General features: G+C 38.3%; 2 protein-coding genes across 5 annotated transcripts in view; one reads left to right on the plus strand and one right to left on the minus strand.

Annotated features, from left to right (window-relative positions):
* The first annotated feature begins 1,881 nt into the window (after positions 1-1,881).
* Positions 1,882-9,293, plus strand: LOC117406950 (retinoschisin-like). The gene is made up of 6 exons (XM_034011420.2): positions 1,882-2,009; positions 2,443-2,468; positions 2,810-2,918; positions 5,391-5,532; positions 7,744-7,939; positions 8,598-9,293. The coding sequence occupies exons 1-6, from the start codon at positions 1,958-1,960 to the stop codon at positions 8,748-8,750; spliced, it is 678 nt and encodes a 225-aa protein (XP_033867311.1). The 5' UTR covers positions 1,882-1,957; the 3' UTR covers positions 8,751-9,293.
* A 1,570-nt stretch (positions 9,294-10,863) lies between these two features.
* Positions 10,864-22,195, minus strand: part of LOC117407125 (cyclin-dependent kinase-like 5) — an 86,346-nt gene continuing 75,014 nt past the window's right edge. Inside the window, exons 16-19 of one of the 4 annotated variants that reach the window (XM_059028942.1) lie at positions 21,122-21,224; positions 18,926-18,973; positions 16,406-16,576; positions 10,864-14,852 (exon numbers count right to left, since the gene is read on the minus strand). In XM_059028942.1, coding sequence (XP_058884925.1) covers positions 14,496-14,852; positions 16,406-16,576; positions 18,926-18,973; positions 21,122-21,224 — 679 coding nt within the window. In that variant the 3' untranslated portion in view covers positions 10,864-14,495. Of the gene's footprint in view, positions 14,853-16,405; positions 16,577-18,202; positions 18,391-18,925; positions 18,974-19,308; positions 19,432-21,121; positions 21,225-22,195 lie in introns of those variants that run through there. The other 3 variants (XM_034011782.3, XM_034011783.3, XM_059028944.1) reach the window with 3 other exon arrangements.

Consider the following 22,195-nt stretch of genomic DNA (forward strand, 5'->3'; position numbering starts at 1 on the left):
TCCCTAGTTATCCAGAATGGAGCAACAGAACTGCAGTCTGTATCTCTCTCTGCTGGGGATACTGCTTCTACTGTTGTAGAGTGATAACCTGGCCGCCTCTGACGCTGGAACAGGTCACCCGCAGAACAGTTCACAATTCCCAGCGACTTGCACGAGATGCCAGTGTCTGGGTGAATCGGCAATCAAATTAGGGAACACATAGTTCAGAACACCCTACTGTTGCAATACTGGCTAACTGCTGTATACATATATCTATTTCCTTAAATGTATTATGGAATTGATTTTTTTGGGCTTAAAATGTGCAGTTATGACATGTGCAATGTCTATGTTAGAGTAATAGTAATGGTGGGATTTTACAAATCTCAGATTAAATAACCTAGAACAGTAGTGCGAATGCAAACTGAAGGCATCTTTTTTGATTTTCAATGGAACACAGTTCAAGGTTTGTTTTTGTTCCAATCTCTTGTACATCGTTTAAATCCCAAATTGAACTACAATTAAATAACACATTCCGGATACTGCTTCTAGGTTCTTAGACTAATATAACCATAATGTTGTTAGAGGTCAGCATATAATTTTCTTCAGGAAACACTGCAATTCAGCCTCTATATGTCACCATTCCTCATACACCAGGACTGTGCTTCAATAACAGTTAAACCTACTTGATTTAACACGCGGTAGATGTAGGTGGAGTAGTTTGCTTTGCTCTTTCCTGTCAGGTGACACGGTGGTTTGGTGGGCCTTTTCTCCACAGCAACAGACTTCATTGTGACTGGAAAGACAAGATTGTGTTTTAAGACATATTACTAATAAAGCAGGGACACCTATAAACACTGATGACATCATTCCTTTAAATATGCTCATTTACATCTGATAATGACCTGCACAGAATGAACTTGTTCTACAGGAATCATCAAAATGCATGACTTGAAGGAAATACACAGAAGTGGAGAATCGCAACAAGACTACCTTCAGAACGGAGTTAATAAAACTTCACATCATTACTGATATACAGTCCCATTCCATTTTTATTTCATAAAGTAGGCTAATTGAAATGTGCTTGTATCATCTCATCATCTGTCATAAAATGAATTAAGGGACAATATTTACCAAAACATTTACATAAAGCCATTAAAATACAAAATGAAAAACCCACATGAGAAAAAGCAGACCTGTTAGATAATTGTGAAAGTTTAACTGAATACAGACTAAAGAGATTGATCTTTTGAGTGATTTTACTTCTGGGAACTAATACCCTATCAGCACAACCTAAATAATACATAATCTGCATGCTGTAACCATGTGATTGACATTAACTTAATTTGTATTATTTTTTTAACCATAATGATCGTACATTATGCTGTAAGGTGTAAATGTTGGAATTTAGCAACACAGTTAATGACAGGAAATGTTATTCCCACTGGTTTGTTTTTTGACCCTGATCCACCGTTGAGTAAGGCATGTAAACTGAGCGATTTGATTGGAGCAGATCGAATTTTTATTAAATGAAAATACAGGTTTGCTGTTACACGTGTTTCTTTAAAAACTGCACAGACAATGGAAGTGCACAAAAGGTACAATCTGTGGAATTATTTCATTAGCTGCAAGCAGCTTAAGGTATTAAGATCTTATCATTAAAATATACCTATACAGCATGGGGACTTCCATATTAAACTAATTTCAATACACAGACTGCTTGGATAAATGCATTCAAGAAACACAGTTATCTCTTAGAATTACATTATTTTTTGTATGACAAATTATTTGGTAATGTTTAGGGTTTTTTTTAGCTTTGATTCTGATTAGGAGAAGGTACTTGGTATCACATTGTAATAACTGGCCACTAACAGGAAAGGAAATAAGATAATGCCATTAGTGACGTGCGGATTATGGTAATCCAGTTGCCATTGCAAGGCTTGTCATTTACTCTGTGTCCATTCCAAAAACAAAAGGAAAGATGAAGATCAAGGTGGAAACCCTTCTGCTGCCCCTTCTCTTCTCATGTCAAGGTACGTTTCAGCCTCTCCTTGCTGTGCCACTACATCATTAGGACTGGGTACTCAAACACGCACAGGACTGAAGTTATGTCTTTTATAAGAATGTATACAAAAGTAAGAAAAAAATGTCATGTGCTGACATTTTGACAAAAAACTAGATACCAAGACTACGTTGGGATTTGGTCTCCAACAAACTAGAAAGTGTCAAGATGTTAAATTTGTTCCTGAATTTCATTTTATTTCTGTTTAAAATAACGTCTGTGGTGGTTAGTTCACTTTGGTTTGTGGGTATCCGTTTACTTACATCTTTAGTTTTTCAGTTACAATAAAATCCTAATTACTTTGCTGCGAAGATTTTGTATTTTGAGTATGGATGTAGATCTAATGTACGGTAATGTGTCTTGTGTTTCTCATTTCTACAATGCACGCTGGCCTCTGTGAACAGCACTATTAAATGCGTATGCTCAAGAGGTAAGTGTCTCACTAATCCTGTTAATAATGAATTTGCGTTTTTAGTATTTTCTTTTTATATATTAATTATAACAAAAGTACTAAAAGGAACTTAATCAATTCAATGACAATTATTTTCTGGACGTTTTTTTTTTTCAATGTCTTCAATGTATTTCTAAATGTAACCACTTAGGATCCATAGTAATTGCATTAAGAATATTGACAAGTAACTCTTAAAAAGGGTAATGGCAGTATGCAAAAGAGTTGGTTATGGTGCAATATCTAAAGGGTAATGAGAGTATGCAAAATCTGGTTACTGTGCAATGTGTAACCATGCCATCTGCCATATATATCTACCTTAGCAGGATGAGGTGTTGGAGCAGTGGAAAGGCAAAGCCTGCAAATGTGATTGTCAAGGGGAGCCCAAATCGATCTGGTCGAGCAGAACCACAATGATGGAATGCATGCCAGGTGAGGTCTCCAGTCTGTGCACTTTCAGATAAACACATTTCCACTTGTCTGGTGGACCAGACTTGTTTTAAATAACTCATTAGTACTAGTACAATGTTCTATCAGTATAAGCACAAATCTCATCTATTCCTTAAGATAAAATAGTTCTTAAATTTTGAATTACCATGGAGAGAACTTATTCAGGCTGTCTTAATTTATTCACTCTGCAATGGTTTTATATGAATTAGCTTCATTGTAAAAGGGGGACTGGTAAAATAGTGGTGGTTGCATTAGATGGGTGTAACTCAGCTTTTTAGACGTTTTAGACGGGGGTCTTGTGTAAGAGCGATTTTCTAAAGCATCTACATTCCCATGTTCATGTCGACGCCCTGCCCCATCTAGTCGGGTTTTAGCTCATTACCATATTTACTTTAGGCGTCTAAAGTTAGACCTGCTCCAGTGGCGTGTAGAGCACAGGGGTGCCAATTGGGGGGGGGCTAGGGGGGGCTAGGGGGGGCAACCGCCCTCCCCAAGCTTCGAAGCATTAAAAAAAAAAATACACGAGAGTTATTTACGAGGTTTGCAAATTGTTGTTACTGTTTTGTTATTCTCGTGTCATGTCTGAAGTGTAGGTGCTTAAGATTAACACAACATGAGTTATTAGCAATGAACACCAGCAATTAATTAATCATGGTTCAGCTTTGCTCCCCCAAGGTTTTGCTGAATAGGTGCCACTGGTAGAGCACGTCTACAGAAAAGGTGCCTGCCGCTGTCACTTGCAAGAACACAGTGGAAAGCTGAGAGTGGAAAGAGAGTTGACGAGAGGGAGTGTGTTGTAATAATGGTTGTAATGTCTGTAAACATTATTTACATTTATCTAAAACAAATATTGAGTCAGAATCATGTATTGATTGCTCAAAAAGAATTAGGTTCATGTGTATATAGTTCATCCCTTACGAAAAAAATCTATAGTATTACTATAAGATCTAGAAGTATACTATAGGGCCCTATAGTATTCATATAATATCCTATAGTATTTGTATAGTATTTCTGTTTCTACTACTTCATTCTGTAGTGTTGTATAATATGTACTACAGAATTATATAGTATTTCTCTATAGTCCCAATTAACTAAATTTTACTATAAGATTCCTATAGTAAAACTATAGAATTCTTGTCATAAGGGATTATACGTTAATTTATGTTCCCCAAATTCGCATGCTCTGTGTTTTTGCAACACTTCATCACATTAGTTTTTACATACATGTTTTTATTATAGGAAATAAATGTGGAAGATCAGAACAGTGTGGAGTAGTGGTTAGGGCTCTGGACTCTTGACCAGAGGGTTGTGGGTTCAATCCCCAGTAGGGGACACTGCTGTTGTACCCTTGAGCAAGGTACTTTACCTAGATTGCTCCAGTAAAAACCCAACTGTATAAATGGGTAATTGTATGTAAAAATAATGTGATATCTGTATAATGTGAAATAATGCGGTATCTGTATAATGTGAAATAATGTATAATGTGATATCTTGTAACAATTGTAAGTCGCCTGGATAAGGGCGTCTGCTAAGAAATAAATAATAATAATAATAATAATAATAATAACAGTACCATGTTGATAATGCGATCAATAAGCACGAAAAAGTCCTCAAGTCTGAGCAATAACAGATATTCAAAAGGTTTTAAGTAAATTATCAATTATATTTGTGTATTGCTATGGGGTACAGCATACCAAAAAGTTTTCATTCAAATTAAGTTGCACTATAACACACAATAATTGGTCCAATTAAGTAATTTAGGACACGGAAAACAAAAACCAGGAGTGACACCGGCTCTCCAGGACCAGGATTGGGCACCCCTGGTCTAAATATTTGAAAATCAGTCCCTTCTGTTGACGTCTAACTCCGATGCTGACCTATGAGAGAGGCTGGGCGTCGATGTCATGAATAGTAAACTTAGACGTCGATGAATGTCATTCATCTAAGTCATTTTTGAAAATCTTGACAAAAATGTAGTCATCTAAGAAGACGTGTAACTGTGGATGTTTGACTAAAATGCAGTCACCTTTGAAAATCTACCCCAGTATATCTACAAAACAGAGAATCACACGTTTACTTCTCATTATCACAGCATCTCCTATCAGCACAGAGCATCCACTTCGTACTTAAGTTTGAAATAAAAACAAAGTGTAATAATTGCATTAGGTATTAATGCACCATGAATGAATGCGGAGATCACCCTTAAAAAGGTGTGCACAATTGTTTAGGAGTTTGCCTTGTTTTCCTCATACTGATACTATCTCTTAAATGTTTTTTACCTTTTTTTACAATTTTAACATGTTTGTCTTTGCCTTATCATGCTTTTATGCAGCATTGACATAAACGTTTGTCATTGAATTTCTTTAAGTATTTTAAAAATGTACCACTATTGACTGTTTTAAGGGTAGGATTGAACTGAACACCCCGATCACCCAACCATGTCTTTTTCTCTAGAGTGTCCATATCACAGACCGCTGGGCTTTGAATCTGGAGCCGTCACCCCAGACCAGATCAGCTGCGCCAGTGAGGAGCAGTACACCGGGTGGTATTCCTCCTGGACCTCCAACAAGGCGAGACTCAACGGACAGGGCTTCGGGTGAGTCAATCAATCAATCTTTATTTTATATAGCGTCTTTCATAGTGGACCACCATCACAAAGCACTTTACAAGATAGTGAGAAACAATGCATAATACACTAAATACAGTGAAATACAGGGCACAGTATATTAAATACAAACAGTAAAAAATAATGCAAATACATTAAATACAAGGCTAGGATGTGAATTCTAAACATTGTGGATGTGTGTGTCATATGGAATCATACGAATAAGAGGGAGTGAAAAACCTGAAATAGCAATTTAGACAACAGCTAATAACAGATATCAGGCTTAAAGAGCATTGAAAGCAAGAGATAACAAGTGGGTCTTGAGAGTTGATTTGAAGCGAGGAACTGTGGGAGCTGCACGCACTAAAGACACCGCAAGTGACCGGGTTTGCGTCAGCACTGCTTCCATCATAGTAAACAGACTGCATATGTCCAGATAGGTAAGAGGACAGCCAGGAGAGACAGGTTCCAGCGATCCCAGCATACGTCTGAAGGCGGTCAAGAAGAATGCTATGATCTATGGTATCAGAAGCAGCATTTAGGTCAAAGAGGACAAGCACAGAGGGAGCACCAGCATCAGCATTGAGCAGGAGATCATTCACAATCTGGAGCAGAGCAGTTTCGGTACTGTGATGCGGCCGGAAGCCAGACTGCAGAGGTTCAAGCAGATTGTTATCTGTGAGATGTTTCATCAGCTGGCTGGCTACAACCCTTTTAAGAGTTTTGGAGAGAAAAGGAAGATTGAATATGGGACGGAAGTTAGATAAAACAGCCGGGTCAATGGAGGTTTTTTGAGCACTGGTGTTACTCAGGCAGCCTTGAGGGCAGCAGGAACCAGGCCTGAAACCAGGGACAGGTTGAGAGTGTGCATAATGGAAGGAGCAAGGTCAGAAGCACAGAGACTGATGAGTTTTGTTGGCCAGGGGTCCAAGGGGCACGTGGCAGTATTGATTTCAACAATAGGCCAGAGACATCAGTAATGGAGAGAGGAGAGAAGGAAGAGAGAGCAGGAGAGGCAATCGGATGAGAGTCAAGGTGGTCAACTGCTATACTGGGTTTGTGGCAGCGTAGAATAAATGGTGTCAATTTTGTTCCAAAAGAAAAACGAGAAATCATGGCAGGTAAGAAAGTAGGATGAATGGAGGTGGATTTATCAATGATTTTGATGAGAATATTACCGTGTCCCATGGATATGATTTCAGAGTACTTCACCCTGGCAGCGGTGAGCGCACCTTGTAGTTACCGAGTTGGTCGGTCCAGATCTCTCTGTGAACCATTAGTCCAGACGACCTCCATTCGCGCTCAGACTTGCGGCAGGCAGTCTTAAGCAGTCGAAGTTCGAGGGTATACCATGGACAGTTGCGATGTTTCTTCACTGTTCTGATTGTAAGCAGGGCAACTGTGTCAATGATCTGAGTAAGGGTGGCGTTGTAGAGGGACACAGTGATTAAGAAATGGTCAGAGAAAAATATCCGACACTCAAAGATTGAAGATATCAAGACCCCTGGTGAGCAGATCCAGGGTGTGTCCACGGGTGTGAGTGACAATGTTGCTAGTGCTCATCATATCTTAACACAAGTTGTGTTTAGACTAAATTATAACGGCATACTGTAAGGAAAGCAAGTTTAACAGCAATCATTAATAGGGGACAGCAAAACCAGCCGGCATTCTCATTCACAGCTTCTCATTCTTTATATTGAGAGGAAACTTATTTTGTTCCAAACTCAGTAGATAGCAATGCAGGTTAATTTTCCTACATTTAAAGATGCTTTTTCACAATGGCATGATAAAGGGGTTTACGGAGCTGGTGAAGTGTGCGTTTGTATGGACGGTTTGGTTAATGTAATGTCATGAAATAAAGATGCAAACACAGTAATCATCTCAGACTAGTACAACAATAGTCTGAGATGCGTATTAATCAGTTATTGATTATTCAGCCATCGGGAAATGTCTTTGTATCAGATGGAAATGATGTCACATGAAAATAATTACTTTCTTTGCATCTTACACACAAATTCAGTGCACACACAGGGTTGGTTATAAAGATGCAAAGTACTAATTTCTGGACTATATAGCAGACGCTGATACTGATGTGATTCAGCCATCAAAAAATATATTAAAATGATACCAGATCCACACACATGATTTTAGCTGGAGACCCTTCATATCAGAATGAGTTGTAGTTTGTGGTGTATGTTGCAGGTGCGCTTGGCTGGCCAAGTTCCAGGACAGTAACCAGTGGCTGCAGATTGACCTGAAGGAGGTGAAGGTGATATCAGGCATTATCAGCCAGGGTCGCTGCGACGCCGACGAGTGGATAACCAAGTACAGCGTCCAGTACCGCACTGATGAGAAACTCAGCTGGGTCTATTACAAAGATCAGACTGGAAACAACAGGGTGAGTGATGGGACCTGGAAACACACACACACACACACAAGTTTTACCCTTGATGCATTGCCATTCACTTCAAGGACATCAAGTATTCCTAGATGAAAAGACACACCCATGTGTTTAGCAGATTGTGCCTTCACTTGATCCCCTGATACATGAAGTGACTGTGAAGAAGCCATTCCCTTTTACTGTCATTGCTGAGGAGATATTACTTCCTGTCCAATGCACATTTACCAGAATTTTTGCACTTTCTATATTGTAAAATATTAGACCAACATACACACAAAAGCAAGGATTTCATTCTATTGATAGATTTATTTAATGAATAAGTTGCAATACAGTGCTTCCTTTATACCACGGAACAGGTTTTAAGACAACTACTATGATTTCCTATTGCAGCGTTAAAGAAGGGGAGGGCTGTACATCTATAAAAGTTACACAGGACGTTAATATTAATCATCTGAAGTGCAAAACACAACTACAAATTTAAAAACACAAATACAAATGAAACTAAAGAATTACACAAAATCCTCATTATAACTTCTTAATATTTACCTTTCCTGTGGTAACGTAAATAATTGGGTTTTAGTTTTGTCAGACTTAACAATTGTTATTTTATCCTTCAAAAACTTCTGCTAGTTTTAGCCCTGTTTGGTTTCAATAGGTGTTCTATGGGAACTCTGACAGGACTTCTTCAGTACAGAACCTCCTTCGCCCCCCTATCGTCTCCCGGTACATCAGGTTGCTGCCGCTGGGCTGGCACACACGCATCGCAGTGAGAATGGAGCTGCTGGAGTGTATGAACAAGTGTGTCTGAGCCTGAACCGCAGGCCTGGAGTACACTTGTGTGAGTTCACCTTCACCAAAGTGTAACACAAAAACAAAACAAAAAATCCTAATAATCTAAAAAACAAGTTTTATAATTGAACATTTCAAAAAAGGCCATTCTTTCTTATTCTACAGGTCTAAATGTGTTATTTGGTACTCCTTGGAATACTGCACTCTTTACATACTGTACATTATAGAATTTGTTATTATTATTGTATTTTCAAAGACCAAAAAAAATTACAATTACAATTTTGCCTTGTGTTCAAAGACTTTTATTTGTCTTCCACTTTGGTAAGGGAAAGCTAGCTGGTAAAAGTTTAAAAGGCGATTATTATGCAAAATATAATTGGTTTGGTTTACTGTATTGTGTACTGTGTATGAAGGGCCGCCACGTAGCCACTGTTATCCAGTGTGCGTTTAAATGTTTTTTTCTAATCATCAGCAAGGCCAGATCTTCAGGTTATCTGATGTTAAGATGATCCCGTGTATTTAGAAAAAGTCACGATGTTTCAATAAACATTTAACTACTCTTGTACTTGACTTGAACTTCATTCCATTCATTGTAAACCAAAGTTTGCATCTTTAAAGGGAACCAACAGAGTCGCTATTAAGATCCACCACTATTAACTTGGTACTCTTATTAGATCCCGGAAAACGCAAATAAAATAAAAATGTCAGGCTGTTTCCACTGTACTGAAGTGTATTCTTCTGCTATATCATTACAATAATGTTATACTGTTGTAAAGTGGCATGCTTTGACAAATATTGTAATACAAGGGTTTAAAGTTGCAGTTTTTACTGTGGTACAGCAGGAGGCACTTTTTGTTCTAGTAATTGATAGTCCATGCAGTCTGCATTCCTGTCTTCCTTGTACAACTGAGACATGTTATTTTTACTGTGTAACTGAGTTAAGAAATGACTTGGTGTTTCAGTGTATTGTTTTCTTTCTGAACCTTAATTTTTGTCATCTCAGTAAGTTACAAGCTACAGGGAGGTTATAGAGAGGTAACCTATCTGTCTTAGTTATGTGTGAATCAGATAAACTATTTTAGACCTGCAGTGAGAAACAAACTCTATTCAGATTAATTTAAAAAATAAGACTGAATACAGCTGCAACCTTATAGTGCAAAACCTGCGTTTAATAGACACGTTTTGCAATGTCCATTCAAAAATACATTGTGCTTAGTAAAATTGAACAATCTCCATGCCAACCACTGGTTAAATAAACATGGTGATTATTATTATTCTAAAGAGTGACAATATAAATGTACATAAGCCAAGAAATGAAAACATGCCAGGTGCACTGTGCAAATAAGGAAAAAGAAAAAAGAAGAAAAGAAAACCACATGATACACATGGACTTTATAAACACTTTACAAATGTGTTCTGCTTTGTATCAGTTCTGGAACACAGTCAGGTTTTGATGAACCAGCAGCATGGCTGACACATTACATTCAGCGCTACAGAGAAACGGGAGACCTCACAAGCACTTGACTTGGAACACTACAACCTCTGGATTCTCCTGGATCTCTACATGTTTAGTGCATATTCGCAGTTGTGAAAATAAAGTAAGTTAAAAACAATAAGAACTTCAAAACAGTGGTTTTTGAGATATAAGACACACATAATGCGCTTGACTGAGCATTCATGGGTTACCTTGTCTAACGTGCACCTCCTGTATACTACCCTATCACAAACACCATATTATACTACAGTAGTCCCTGCGTACAGGAACACCGCCTAAGAGAACACTTCGGTTAAGAGAACACCCTTGTGGTGAAACTGAACTTTCCCATTGTAAGCGCTCGCCTTAAAAACTTTAAAACAAAATGTTTACCTTGTGAAAAATTAAAAGCACCTAAAATAAGACCTTCCCTTAAAGTAACATTATGCAGACCAAGATTAATACTAACCAAACTAAACCAGCAGGCAGACCTGGGGTCAATTCTAATTCTAATTACAATTACAGCATGATCGTTTGTTGAAATTGCAATTACAGTTACAATGCTATTTTGTTCAATTACAATTTGTTACAATTATGCTGCAGTAATTTGAATTTTAATTCCAATTACACTAAAAAGTAACACACATAGCTCCACACATTAACATGTTTATTCTGTTTATTCTACCAAGCAGTAATCACAGGTACAAATACAGAAACATACTATATAACGCTTTCTCAAACAAATGGGGTCACTAAAAGTGGTTGAAAATACAAGAAGAATGTTCGCTCAATGTAAAACACAACATGGAACTGTGAATGATTACGTTTGTAAAGGTGTGTAATTGATCAATTATATGGTAATGACAATTAGAATTATAAATGCAATTCTGCAGGTGTGCCAAGGTTCAACTCCAATTACATTGTAATTGCAATGAATTACAAATGACACAATTACAATGTGATTGACCCCAGGTCTGCCAGCAGGGAGTTATTTAAACCAGCAAGTCTAGAAAAGACTTTAAAAACTCAGGAGTTTTGTGAACAGGACCTTCTATGTGTGAAGAATGAATTCTCCTGCATGCAGGTCAGATTTTTAAGATGGGTTTTCATTGCCCTGGGTCCTGTTTTGCAGACCATTTTAACAATCACACTGCCCCCTACTGTACGTGAGGGTTTCACAAGGATCGCTAACCCCTTCAGGACTATGCCAAGCTCTCTTTTAAGTTGTCCCCCTACAGTGTAATTTCCAGGCCATTTGAAATCCCAACAACAATTCTGTAACCTTTTTACATAACATAGTGTACATAGTTCCAATTACCCTTAACATATTTGTGTCTCAAAGACATGTTTGGAAGTTCTATCAACAAAATGTGGCTGAACTGTTAAAAAGATAGTGGCCATAGTTCTTGGGTTTCCGAGCTAGGAGAAGGGTATGTTAAAAAGTAACATTTTTGGACAGTGTTTAATGTGATCTGCCCTGCTCTTTTCAGATACTGCATCGTATGGCAATGTATTCTATTGAATTAAAATACTTTTTCAATCTTGGAAAGCAGCAACTGTAAAATGATAGAATCTGTAAGAAGACTGACATTTGTGACAACTTTACATAAGCCAGCAAAGTACAGTCTTATAAGGAAGCAGGCAACCCCTTCTATTTACTAATGAGGAGACTCTATATGTCACAGTAAGTTAAAAAGGCAACCATCAACTCATTAGCTGCTTCTAATACTATGATGCAGCTTAAAAAAAAAAAAACTTAAGAAACCTTTAGTTAACTTTTTGGCTATCCCTGAAAACTATTAAACAAAAAATAAAAATTAAAAATAAAGAAATCTGTTTCTATTTATGATTCTTTCTGGCACACGCACACACACACACACACACACACAACACATTTTTATACATTTTTAAATCAAAGTGCCTTGAAAGAAAATGGATAATAGTGACCCTTTTTGTTTTTTGGAGCTTTCACTAAAGTTTGTCTATAAAGTTTTATAAATACTTACCAAAGAAATGATCACACATTGGTATTAATATAATACACTATGTTGTTCAATGTGACAATTATAAAAGACATGAACCTCTGTAAAATATAACAGCAGATACACACACACACTTTTAGTTAACACATCTGGAAAACACAGAACACAATACATACATTACAAAAGTCTGTGTCTGCCATACAGATCAGGCAGTAACTAAATCATATGTGTGTGTGTGTGTGTGTGTGTGTGTGTGTGTGTGTGTATATATATCATATTATAATATCACTTAATACAAAGAGAAGAGAAAAATCTGACTCTATGAAGCCTGTATTTAAAGTGCATCTTAAAGGAAACTGATAGACTTTACTGAGATATGTTTGTTTTTCATAAAATACTTAGATCAGTTATCACTTGTTCTAGGAACCAAAGCACTGATCGTGGTTGTTTTCTGTCACAGACTGCTGAGTAAAGATGGGTCATACATGATTTAAACAATATATGTAAAAACTTTGGGGGAAATTAGCTGTAAAATGCACAGCTGCTAGTCTTTATAAAATTAAATGTTTAATGTCCTTTCAAGCAAATGTACTGTTTACACGTCAGTGTAAGGAACCATTAAGATATACGTCTATAACATGGTATTAAAATATCACAATATCTGATATCTGACAATACTAGTGGAAAGCTTTGTGTTGTGAAAAGTAATTATCAAGCTTATTATAATACCTTAATTACATCCTTTATATAACACCATTGCTGTAGCCTGTTCATATTAACAAGCATACAGTGCTATTCATAACTTTCTTTTCAACACATTTCAAGGCGTATTAGTTATTATAACTGATCATTACAGGGTTAACAATGCATGGTACAGATCTGATCTTGTTAATATTGTATGCAATCTTTCCCACCTTGACTAATTGCTTTTCGCTAAGCAATCGCTTATGACGTCTTCACAACCTATTCACAATCTGTTGTACCAGAAAATGACACAGTACGCTGGTAACAGTGTGACCTTGGTGGCCCAGCAAGCCACAAATACATATGCTTAAGGCAAGGTTGCACTATTAGGTTGTGTGTGCCTAAGCATTCAGAGACCCCCTGCTTATCAGGTCCTGCTCTGTGTAATGCTGTGAACTACTATAGTAAACAGACTAGCTTATTCAATTCTTCGTCTGTGTAGATAAATTGGGGCTGGTGATCTAAATAGTGGTGGATCTTAAAACTGGCTGTTTAACGGTTTCAATCCTGCTAGTGTTTCAACAAGGATGAAACATCACTAAACAGAAGTATAATGAGGTCAGCAATAGAGCAGGTTTCTATATTTTGGATGGATTTAAGATCTGCCTGTCTTTAAGACCATTATAATAGACCCTTTTTGATCACCAATTGCCTACTAAGCCCCCAGCTCCTAATAAAAGACCTATGAAATAAATATAATAGTATATAACTGCAGGTATTAGCACCCACCAGAATGTAGGCCTGCTTCTGTGACAGAAAACAGGCCTCCAAGTCACTGTGTTAAGGTTATAAAAAAGCATGGCATACTTTATATCGTCACTACAATACTTGTTCTGAAAACCTAGGTTAATATTTAGAATAAATACGCTTGATGAAATATATAACTTGTTACTGTTTTTTTTTGTGTGTATATAAACTAAAGCTGTTGCACTCTTTTATCCATAACATTTTAAAATTGCCTTATTTTTATAATTATTGTTATTTTTTAAAACCGTAACCTATAATATAGCAAGTAATAATTAGAACATCATACATATTATTACAAATTCTATCAAATATGGAAGCTTAAAAAAATTAAGACATACATATAGATCTTCACCCTTGAGGAAAGGGTGCACCTGCTTCAGAAGCCTGACTTTAGTTTTGTCTCCTAGTCAACAAACACAATATTAAAGGGACAGAGCTAGAAAGATTCACTCACCCTGCACCTAGTCCTGTTTTGCTTAAAACAACCTGATTTGATTTGTCGCTTAAATGATGCCACTGCCAGCAATCTCAGCAATCAGACTCTCTCTTAATCTGCGCTGAACTAATCAAGACTAATTACAACCAGTAATAAGTCTCACCTGAGAGTCTGTAAGTCTTTAAGTGATGAACCTGTGGGAAGAGAACCATTTACTTTATCAGTTCAGAGCAGATTTTAGCATTGCCCTGATTGCTTGGACTGCTGTCCACTTAAACACCTCTAAACTTGGTAGTTCTATAAAAACAAGACTGGGCACAGAGTGGTTTTGCACAGTGAATGTGTCTAGCCCTGAAAGGGGAGTGGAGGGGGGAAATGATACTACAGGGCTGTTTCCTTCAGGTCGTTGAGGTTTGGCATCCGGGAACGAGACGATCGGCTAAAGCTGTGCCCATTCTGGCTGCCTTGCGGAGGCATTTGGTCAGGATAAGGGGTCCCGTCGCCACTTTTGCGGTTCACAGCCGGCACATGCCAGCCGGGCTCCATCTGTCCTGGCAGCTGGAAGGTCTGCCTGCTCTTGGATTGTGAGGAGCCACTGCTGGGGTGCCCACGGCTCTCACTAAAACCCCCTTTAGAAGGCTGGTTTGGAAGGGGCTGGAAGCGCAGTTCAGAGGGGACTGAGTGGTTGGTGGAGGAAGAGAGGTGGAGGAGCTTTCGGAGGGACCTCAATGGCTGGCTCTAAAAGGGAAGAAAGGAAGGAAAAGACAGAGATCAAACTCAGGAACCTACAAAAGGGCTGGAGTAATATCTTCTACAATGAGGTGTTTTTTCTTCAGTCTTTTAGTCCATTCTTTTCTCAAATTCATTAGCTGTGTTAAAGAGGGTCTAGATATGAAATTAATATGAAATGAACACATTACACTGTGTAACAAATTTTTTTTTTTTTTTTGGTTCCTGGGTAGTAAGTGTTATTTCCTAATTGCTTATGGCTCAAAAGTATAGAAAATTGCTATTATTCCCCACAAACTTTGCTTTTGTGACCAGGACAGTGATATTTTGAAATTTACCTATTTCCAATATTTCCAGTGTCTTTTCGTTCACATAAAGTCAGAAAAAAACCACATATGAATCCGAATTAACATGTATTTATACTAAAGTAATACAAAAATGACTACAAAAGATTTAGAAGTGAGTAGTTTTTCGAGATTTACGATTATACTGTAAATCACTGTCACGAATCAGCCCCCAAATGTAGTCTCCCATCATGTTCTCGTTATACTGTCCTTGGTAGCGGCGTTCAAAGTCCAGTATATCCTGGTGGAAGCGCTCGCCTTGCTCCTCCAAGTACGCTCCCATGTTCTCCTTGAATTTATCAAGATGAGCATCAAGGATATGGACTTTGAGGGACATCCTACAGCCCATTGTGCCGTAGTTCTTCACCAGAGTCTCAACCAGCTCCACATAGTCTTCGGCCTTGTGAATGCCCAGGAAGCCCCGAACCACTCCGACAAAGCTGTTCCAAGCCGCTTTCTCCTTACTAGTGAGCTTCTTGGGGAATTCATTGCACTCCAGGATTTTCTTTATCTGTGGTCTGACGAAGACACCGGCTTTGACCTTTGCCTCAGACAGCTTAGGGAAGAAGTCTTGAAGGTACTTGAAGGCTGCCGACTCCTTATCTAGAGCTCTGACAAATTGTTTCATAAGGCCCAATTTGATGTACAGTGGTGGCATCAGCACCTTCCGGGGGTCCCAGCCGTACTCATCATACTTCAAGGCGTCCAGCAATGTCTTGATGCTGTTGTAATCCTCTTTGAGGTGCACCGAGTGAGCCAGGGGAAGAGACGGGTACTTGTTACCATTATGGAGCAGCACGGCTTTGAGGCTCCTGGATGAGCTGTCAATGAAGGACAGTATAACGAGAACATGATGGGAGACTACATTTGGGGGCTGATTCGTGAAAGTGATTTACAGTATAATCGTAAATCTCGAAAAACTACTCACTTCTAAATCTTTTGTAGTCATTTTTGTATTACTTTAGTATAAATACATGTTAATTTGGATTCATATGTTGTTTTTTTCTGACTTTATGTGAACGAAAAGACACAAATCCGCCCGTTTTCTCATTGGAAATAGGTAAATTTCAAAATATCACTCCTGGTCACAAAAGCAAAGTTTGTGGGAAATAATAGCCATTTTCTATACTTTTGAGGCATAAGCAATTAGGAAATAACACTTACTACCCAGGAACAAAAATTGTGTTACATAGTGTTATCAAATGGGTGAACGATTACCTGAGAATGGACTTCGGTCATCTTATCAGGATGCCAGTCCCTGTCCCTGTCCCTGTCCCTGTCCCTCTCCCTATCTCGGTCCCGATCCCTGCTTCTGTGTCTGCTGCTTTGATGATTAGATCGGATGGCCTTCTGTATTGCCAGGTGATCTTGACCATCGCTGCCCGGTACCTGGGGTGGAGGAGAGAGTGACAACACAAACATGTGTTGCTTTCAGAAGGGACTACAGTGAAATTACAATAACCCATTAGGCAAAAGCAATTTATTCCAAAACCTGTTCAGACAACCCAGTTTTGTGGAACAGTCCCATACTGGAATTGGTGGGTTACTAAAAACTTAGTGAACCAGGAGCAATAGCAGCCTGTAGGTGTTCTAAACTGGAAATATACTGGGACTTGAACAAGACTATCAAGTGAAAATGGTGACATGCATTTTACATGATTTGCTGAATGAATAAATTGTTCAGTATATTTACAGTACATTCACACAAGAACTGGATCTACCGTCCCATCATTAGAGGTTAGACAAAAGCAAAGTTCAAAGATGTATTGCCACTGATGCATCAGGAGGTATCTTTTCAACGCATTCAGACAAACTTTCAAACTGTTGCATTACAACTGACTTTCTGATCAAACATACTGTAGGTGTTTTATAACAGACTGAATCCAAATTATTCAAATCAAATTAATGTCCTTTGGCACTCTCCAATGGTTGTTAAGACTATGGACTCTGTTGTGACAATGTGTAATTACAGCCACGGAGGACAGAAACACTTAAGTTACCTAATTTTAACCAGTTTAACAAATTGCATTTATAGTGAGTGTAACTGTAGAAATTGATACAAAAACACATTTAAAGAAATGGCAAAAATCCCCACCATTTGTTGTCCCCCACCAGACTAGATGTCTAAAAAGGTTTTGGAACACTTTTTGTAATAATGTGCAATTGTAGCTTGCAAGCACCAGGCATGGCACACATGATCGAGATACCATGCATTGCTTGTCTCATTTCGCATCTGCATCCCATACCCTTTGACATGCAGTTAGCTGAGAAGCTGTAAAGGGAAAAAAAAAACACATTATCAAGCATACCAGAAGGCCCCCAATTCAGTTGTTATTGACATTCCATGTTGTTCAGAAAGCTACATTAGGAGACCGTGAACCAGTTTCATAAAACAGCAAAGCATATGCTATTCTAGCCAAATGGGGCTTTTGGTGTAATAAAAACTGATATAACCAAGGTAGTCTAAAAAGAAGCTATTTTACCAGGGACAGAAACAGTGAAGAGAAGCAGGTATTTGTGAGAAAAAAATACTAGATATTAACAAGATATACTATAGCTTTCAGCCAAGTTCAGTCAAACGGGTGTCAGCACTGTAGAATGGAATGCCTTCATTAGCCTGAGAGATCTCTTGTAGCTGTCTGTAAGGTGTAAGTGTAAGTCAGGTGTAAGTAAGGTGCAAGTCACCATGACCTCAGTACCCTCAAGGACTTATCATATGGAATGGCCATGCCAAGATTCATCAAAATTGGATCACCGGTCTTCAAGATAGAACTAAAAAATGAAATGAAAGGGGCTCCCGAGTGGCACATCCGGAAAAGGCGCTCCGTTTGGAGGGGAGGATGCACCCTACAGCCTGGACGTCACCGGTTTGAGTCCAGGCTATTCCACTGCCGACCATGGACGGAAGCTCCCAGGGGGCAGCGCACAATTGGCTGAGTGCTCATGTCGGCCAGGGTGTCCTCGGCTCACCTGCACACCCTGTGGTCTGGCTGGGCACCTGCGGGCTTGCCTGTAAGCTGCCCAGTGCTGCGTTGTCCTCCGACGCTGTAGCTCTGAGGTGGCTGCATGGCGGGTTTGCAGTCTGAAAAGAAGCGGTCGGCTGACGGCACACGCTACAGGGGACAGCATGTGTTAGTCTTCGCCCTCCCAAGTCAGCACAGGGGGTGGTAGCGGTGAGCTGAGCCTGAAAATAATTGGCTATTCTAAATTGGGAGAAAAAAAATAAAAAAAAATTGGCGACTACTAAATAAAAAAATTATAATAAATGAAGGATGGAAAAGGGACTGTAAAAAATGTAAAAATATGGCACATTTATCTGTTTTTATAGCACACTTTATATAACTATAAAAGAGACGACATTGGCTATATATTGTTTAAAACTTTTTACCCAATACAGTCCAACTCAAGACTATTATCCTGTGGCATTCTGCTGTCTACTAGTTTTACAATTGGGTGTGAATGTGCCAGAAAAAAGCAAAGCACCTTACAGACAGCTACACCTACGTTAGTGGCTGAATTGGGATTTCAACCAAGCAGCTCATATTGTAGCTATTTACTAGCTGCACTAACATCACTACCAATCTGTCTGGTTAATAAAAAGAAGGAACCAGACAAGTTATTCCCAGCTGGCAAAGAGGTAAGGTACATTTGTATCATTTACTCCAGCCAAGACCCTCTTTAATGTACACCACACTAAAAACAGTAACAGTAAGGGACTGCTGTTTCGTTTCTATTTACCGAAGGGGAATCCCTTGGAAATGAGATCTGGTCTCGGTGGAATGCATACTGCAAAAAAAAAAAAAAACACACACAACAACAAAAAAAAAATAACAGAAAGTAAAAGTGATAAAGAGAGAGATAGAAGTGTAAGAGATTCAGACCACAAAATGTCTTTGTCGACATCCAAAGTTTGTAAGTTTGTACCTTAAACCTAAGCCCAGATCCTCAAATCAACTACATTAAATCAATTTTATAGATCTGGTTACGGTTTCCTAAAGCAAGTAAAAATAAAACAAAATAAAATAAAATAAAATAAAATAATAATAATAATTAGCATGCACTGGCAATCAAAAAGTAAGTGATACTGGAGAGTGTTAGGGTGCAGTATTTAAATAAAATACCATAGGCGAAGTGACTACAGGAAGAGCTTTCATGGAAGAGCTATGCTTTATATTATTCTTTGAATTAAAAAGAGGGAATAGGCATTTCTTGACGCTGGGATTCTTTCCATCGTTGTTTTCTGTCTGCAATATAAGATGCAAAATACTCTAGTGGGATAGAACACGATTACATTGCACATTCCTATTTACTGCACCTACAAGATGCTAAGCACATACACAAGTCCAGAGTGAGATACGGGTAAACTAAATCATATTTCATGCACACTGAAAATCATTTTAAGGAATGAAGACGTGGAGAATTGTAGACTTTGTATAAAATACAGGACTCTTTATCAAAACGATCTTGTATACCTCTCCTGTTTCCAGCAAAATAGTCATTATAAGCTGGCTCCAAACCACAGAGCTATATAATGAGGGGGGGATTGTAGTTGACATATTTAAGAGGGTTGTTACCTTACAAACCAGTGGTGAAAATATCCGCAAAGCCTGAATAAGAAGCTGCAGGTTTTAAAGGGATGGGACGAGCTATTGTGGTGCACTGAAGGGTAAACTGGAACGATGTACAGTCGCAAACAGACCACAAGGAAATATATTTCAGTGTTAAATAGTGATCTAATTCATGACTGTACAGGCATAGAAAATGCTGCTCACTGCATAGCAGTTAGGGCCATTCCAAGTTTTACAATGGGCTTAACTAGATGCCTGAACTGTCCAGCAAGGTTATTAAAACAAACGGTGGAGAGCACGTGGGGCTGTATTTCTATCCGATTTCATTTGTTAAAAGCATGGTTCCAGATTTACAATCATAACAGACTACATCAAACCTATTGCAACCAGCCACAGTGAATGGGCAAGCAGATGTAGGAACTGGAGCATACAAGATGCTCTACACCTTTAGTGATTGATACCCAATGTTCTCAATCCAAAAGCAAGGCTTTCACTTCATTTCAGTTACAGTGGAGCCGACCAGCACACAAAGTTCACATTCACACGAGAGAGCCGGTGCTGGGCGGAGGATTCATACTTAAAAGAAGCTACCTCTAATATATAAAATGCGTCAGATAGACGTTTAGTTGCATTTATAACGTTTCTTGTGTCAGGGCAGCTTAAAAGGTATTTATAACATGTTTTTTTTAAGCTGTATTTTCAAACCCCAAAACAGGTCACATGCAAAACCTTATGCATCTACAACACCTATAATGTATTCTGGCGTTTATTAGTTACAGCGGTTTTAAAGGAACAAATGTACACTCTATCAGAAACAGATACTCCTGATGTAGTTGACACAATGGATGGAGGCAAAAAGGTTAAGGGAACTGCCACTGGAAAAAGTTCACATCAAAGGTATTTTGCTTCAAAATGACTAATTTGAATGACTTGACCTTTGAGGACATCAAGATCATACAGTACAGTGCATTTGCCTTATATAATTCTAAATCATCAACACAAAATTGTTGACTTCAGTGTGGTAACAGTTAAAACATATACAGTATATCAACTACAATATAAATTGAACTACTGTTGAAAATGCTGGATACAATTCTAAAATGGTCTTGCTTTCCTGCTCTGATTATATATGCCAAGTCAAGTATCTCTTTAAGACTCAAAAACGGCTTTTTATTCAAATATAATATACAACAGCTCTACAATATGTATGCATTATTCTTGTTGACTGCTTTCTCAGGTAGCTGTGATTCCCTAAGAGTAGTGCTAACCAAAGCAGTATTCTACTGTAATGGCAGATATTTCTGACAGGAAATATTAAAAGCAGCGTCTTCTTGCCATTTCATTCTAGTCAAAACTTCTCAAATACCGTTTGTGATTTCTTCTTTTTCTTTTTTATTGCTTTGAAGAATCCTTGCTTTTCTTTCTCCTTTAATGGCTCTGCAGGACTGATGGTATCCTCTGAGTTTTTCCTGAAACGAGAAATACAAAAATACAGTGCAAGCGTTTGTTCGCATTAAGCTGCTGGAAGTCACACATTTAAAGTGATCAGCTTGGCTGGGTATCTCAGTGAATGGACAATAGTATATGCAGAATATCACCCCAGGGTTGCTGGTTTGAATTGTCGGCAGAGACCAAGTCACTTTTAATCTGATTGCTGAACACAATTGACAATAATTGACTTCTCTGGAGGTAGGACGGGGGTTGTGAACATTTTACATAGAATAAAGCAAGACCATTTCAGAATTGTATCCAGCATTGTCATACAATACTAGAAGTTCTACAACATATGCAGATATCTTGAAAAGAGCTTTGGAACAGATTAAGTGTAAAAAGTTGTCAGGATGTTAACAATGAAAAGAAAAATGACAGGTACGTTATTTAAACAATTGTAGCACCACGTGGGATAACGCTATATTTTTTGAACCCCGCTGCCTACTCTTTAAACCCAGGATGTGGATGCCTACCAGTATATTTTTCCATATTTTCCTAGGCTTTTGATGGCTTTGAGTTGTCCCTACATTATTTGGATAACACAACTACCATAGGTGCTGGTCTAAATATCAGATAGATTTTTTAAAAAGTTGTTACTTACTGTTGCTTATCAATTTGTACTCCGAATCGACCCTTAAAGCCTGCAAATGCTAGTGTGCATTCTGTACCTAACGTTTCAGAACACAAGGGGGCCATGCTTTTTATTACTATGAACATCATTTTGGAACTTGGTTCCTTGATTTCCAATGCCAGCTCTGCAGTGCCCTGCAGTGATTCAGTCAATTAATTATAAATGTAATGCACTGTATTCAGACAGTCTATCTCCTGCTCTGCACTCTTATTGTCATCTATCATGTCATCAGATAAAATGTATTTATTTAATTGTATTGTTAAATATTCACTGCTAAGTTGCAGACTAATGCCTCATTTCTACTGCGGGCTGGGGCTG

Source organism: Acipenser ruthenus, chromosome 8 (genome assembly GCF_902713425.1).
Source record: "Acipenser ruthenus chromosome 8, fAciRut3.2 maternal haplotype, whole genome shotgun sequence".
NCBI classification, from domain to species: domain Eukaryota; kingdom Metazoa; phylum Chordata; class Actinopteri; order Acipenseriformes; family Acipenseridae; genus Acipenser; species Acipenser ruthenus.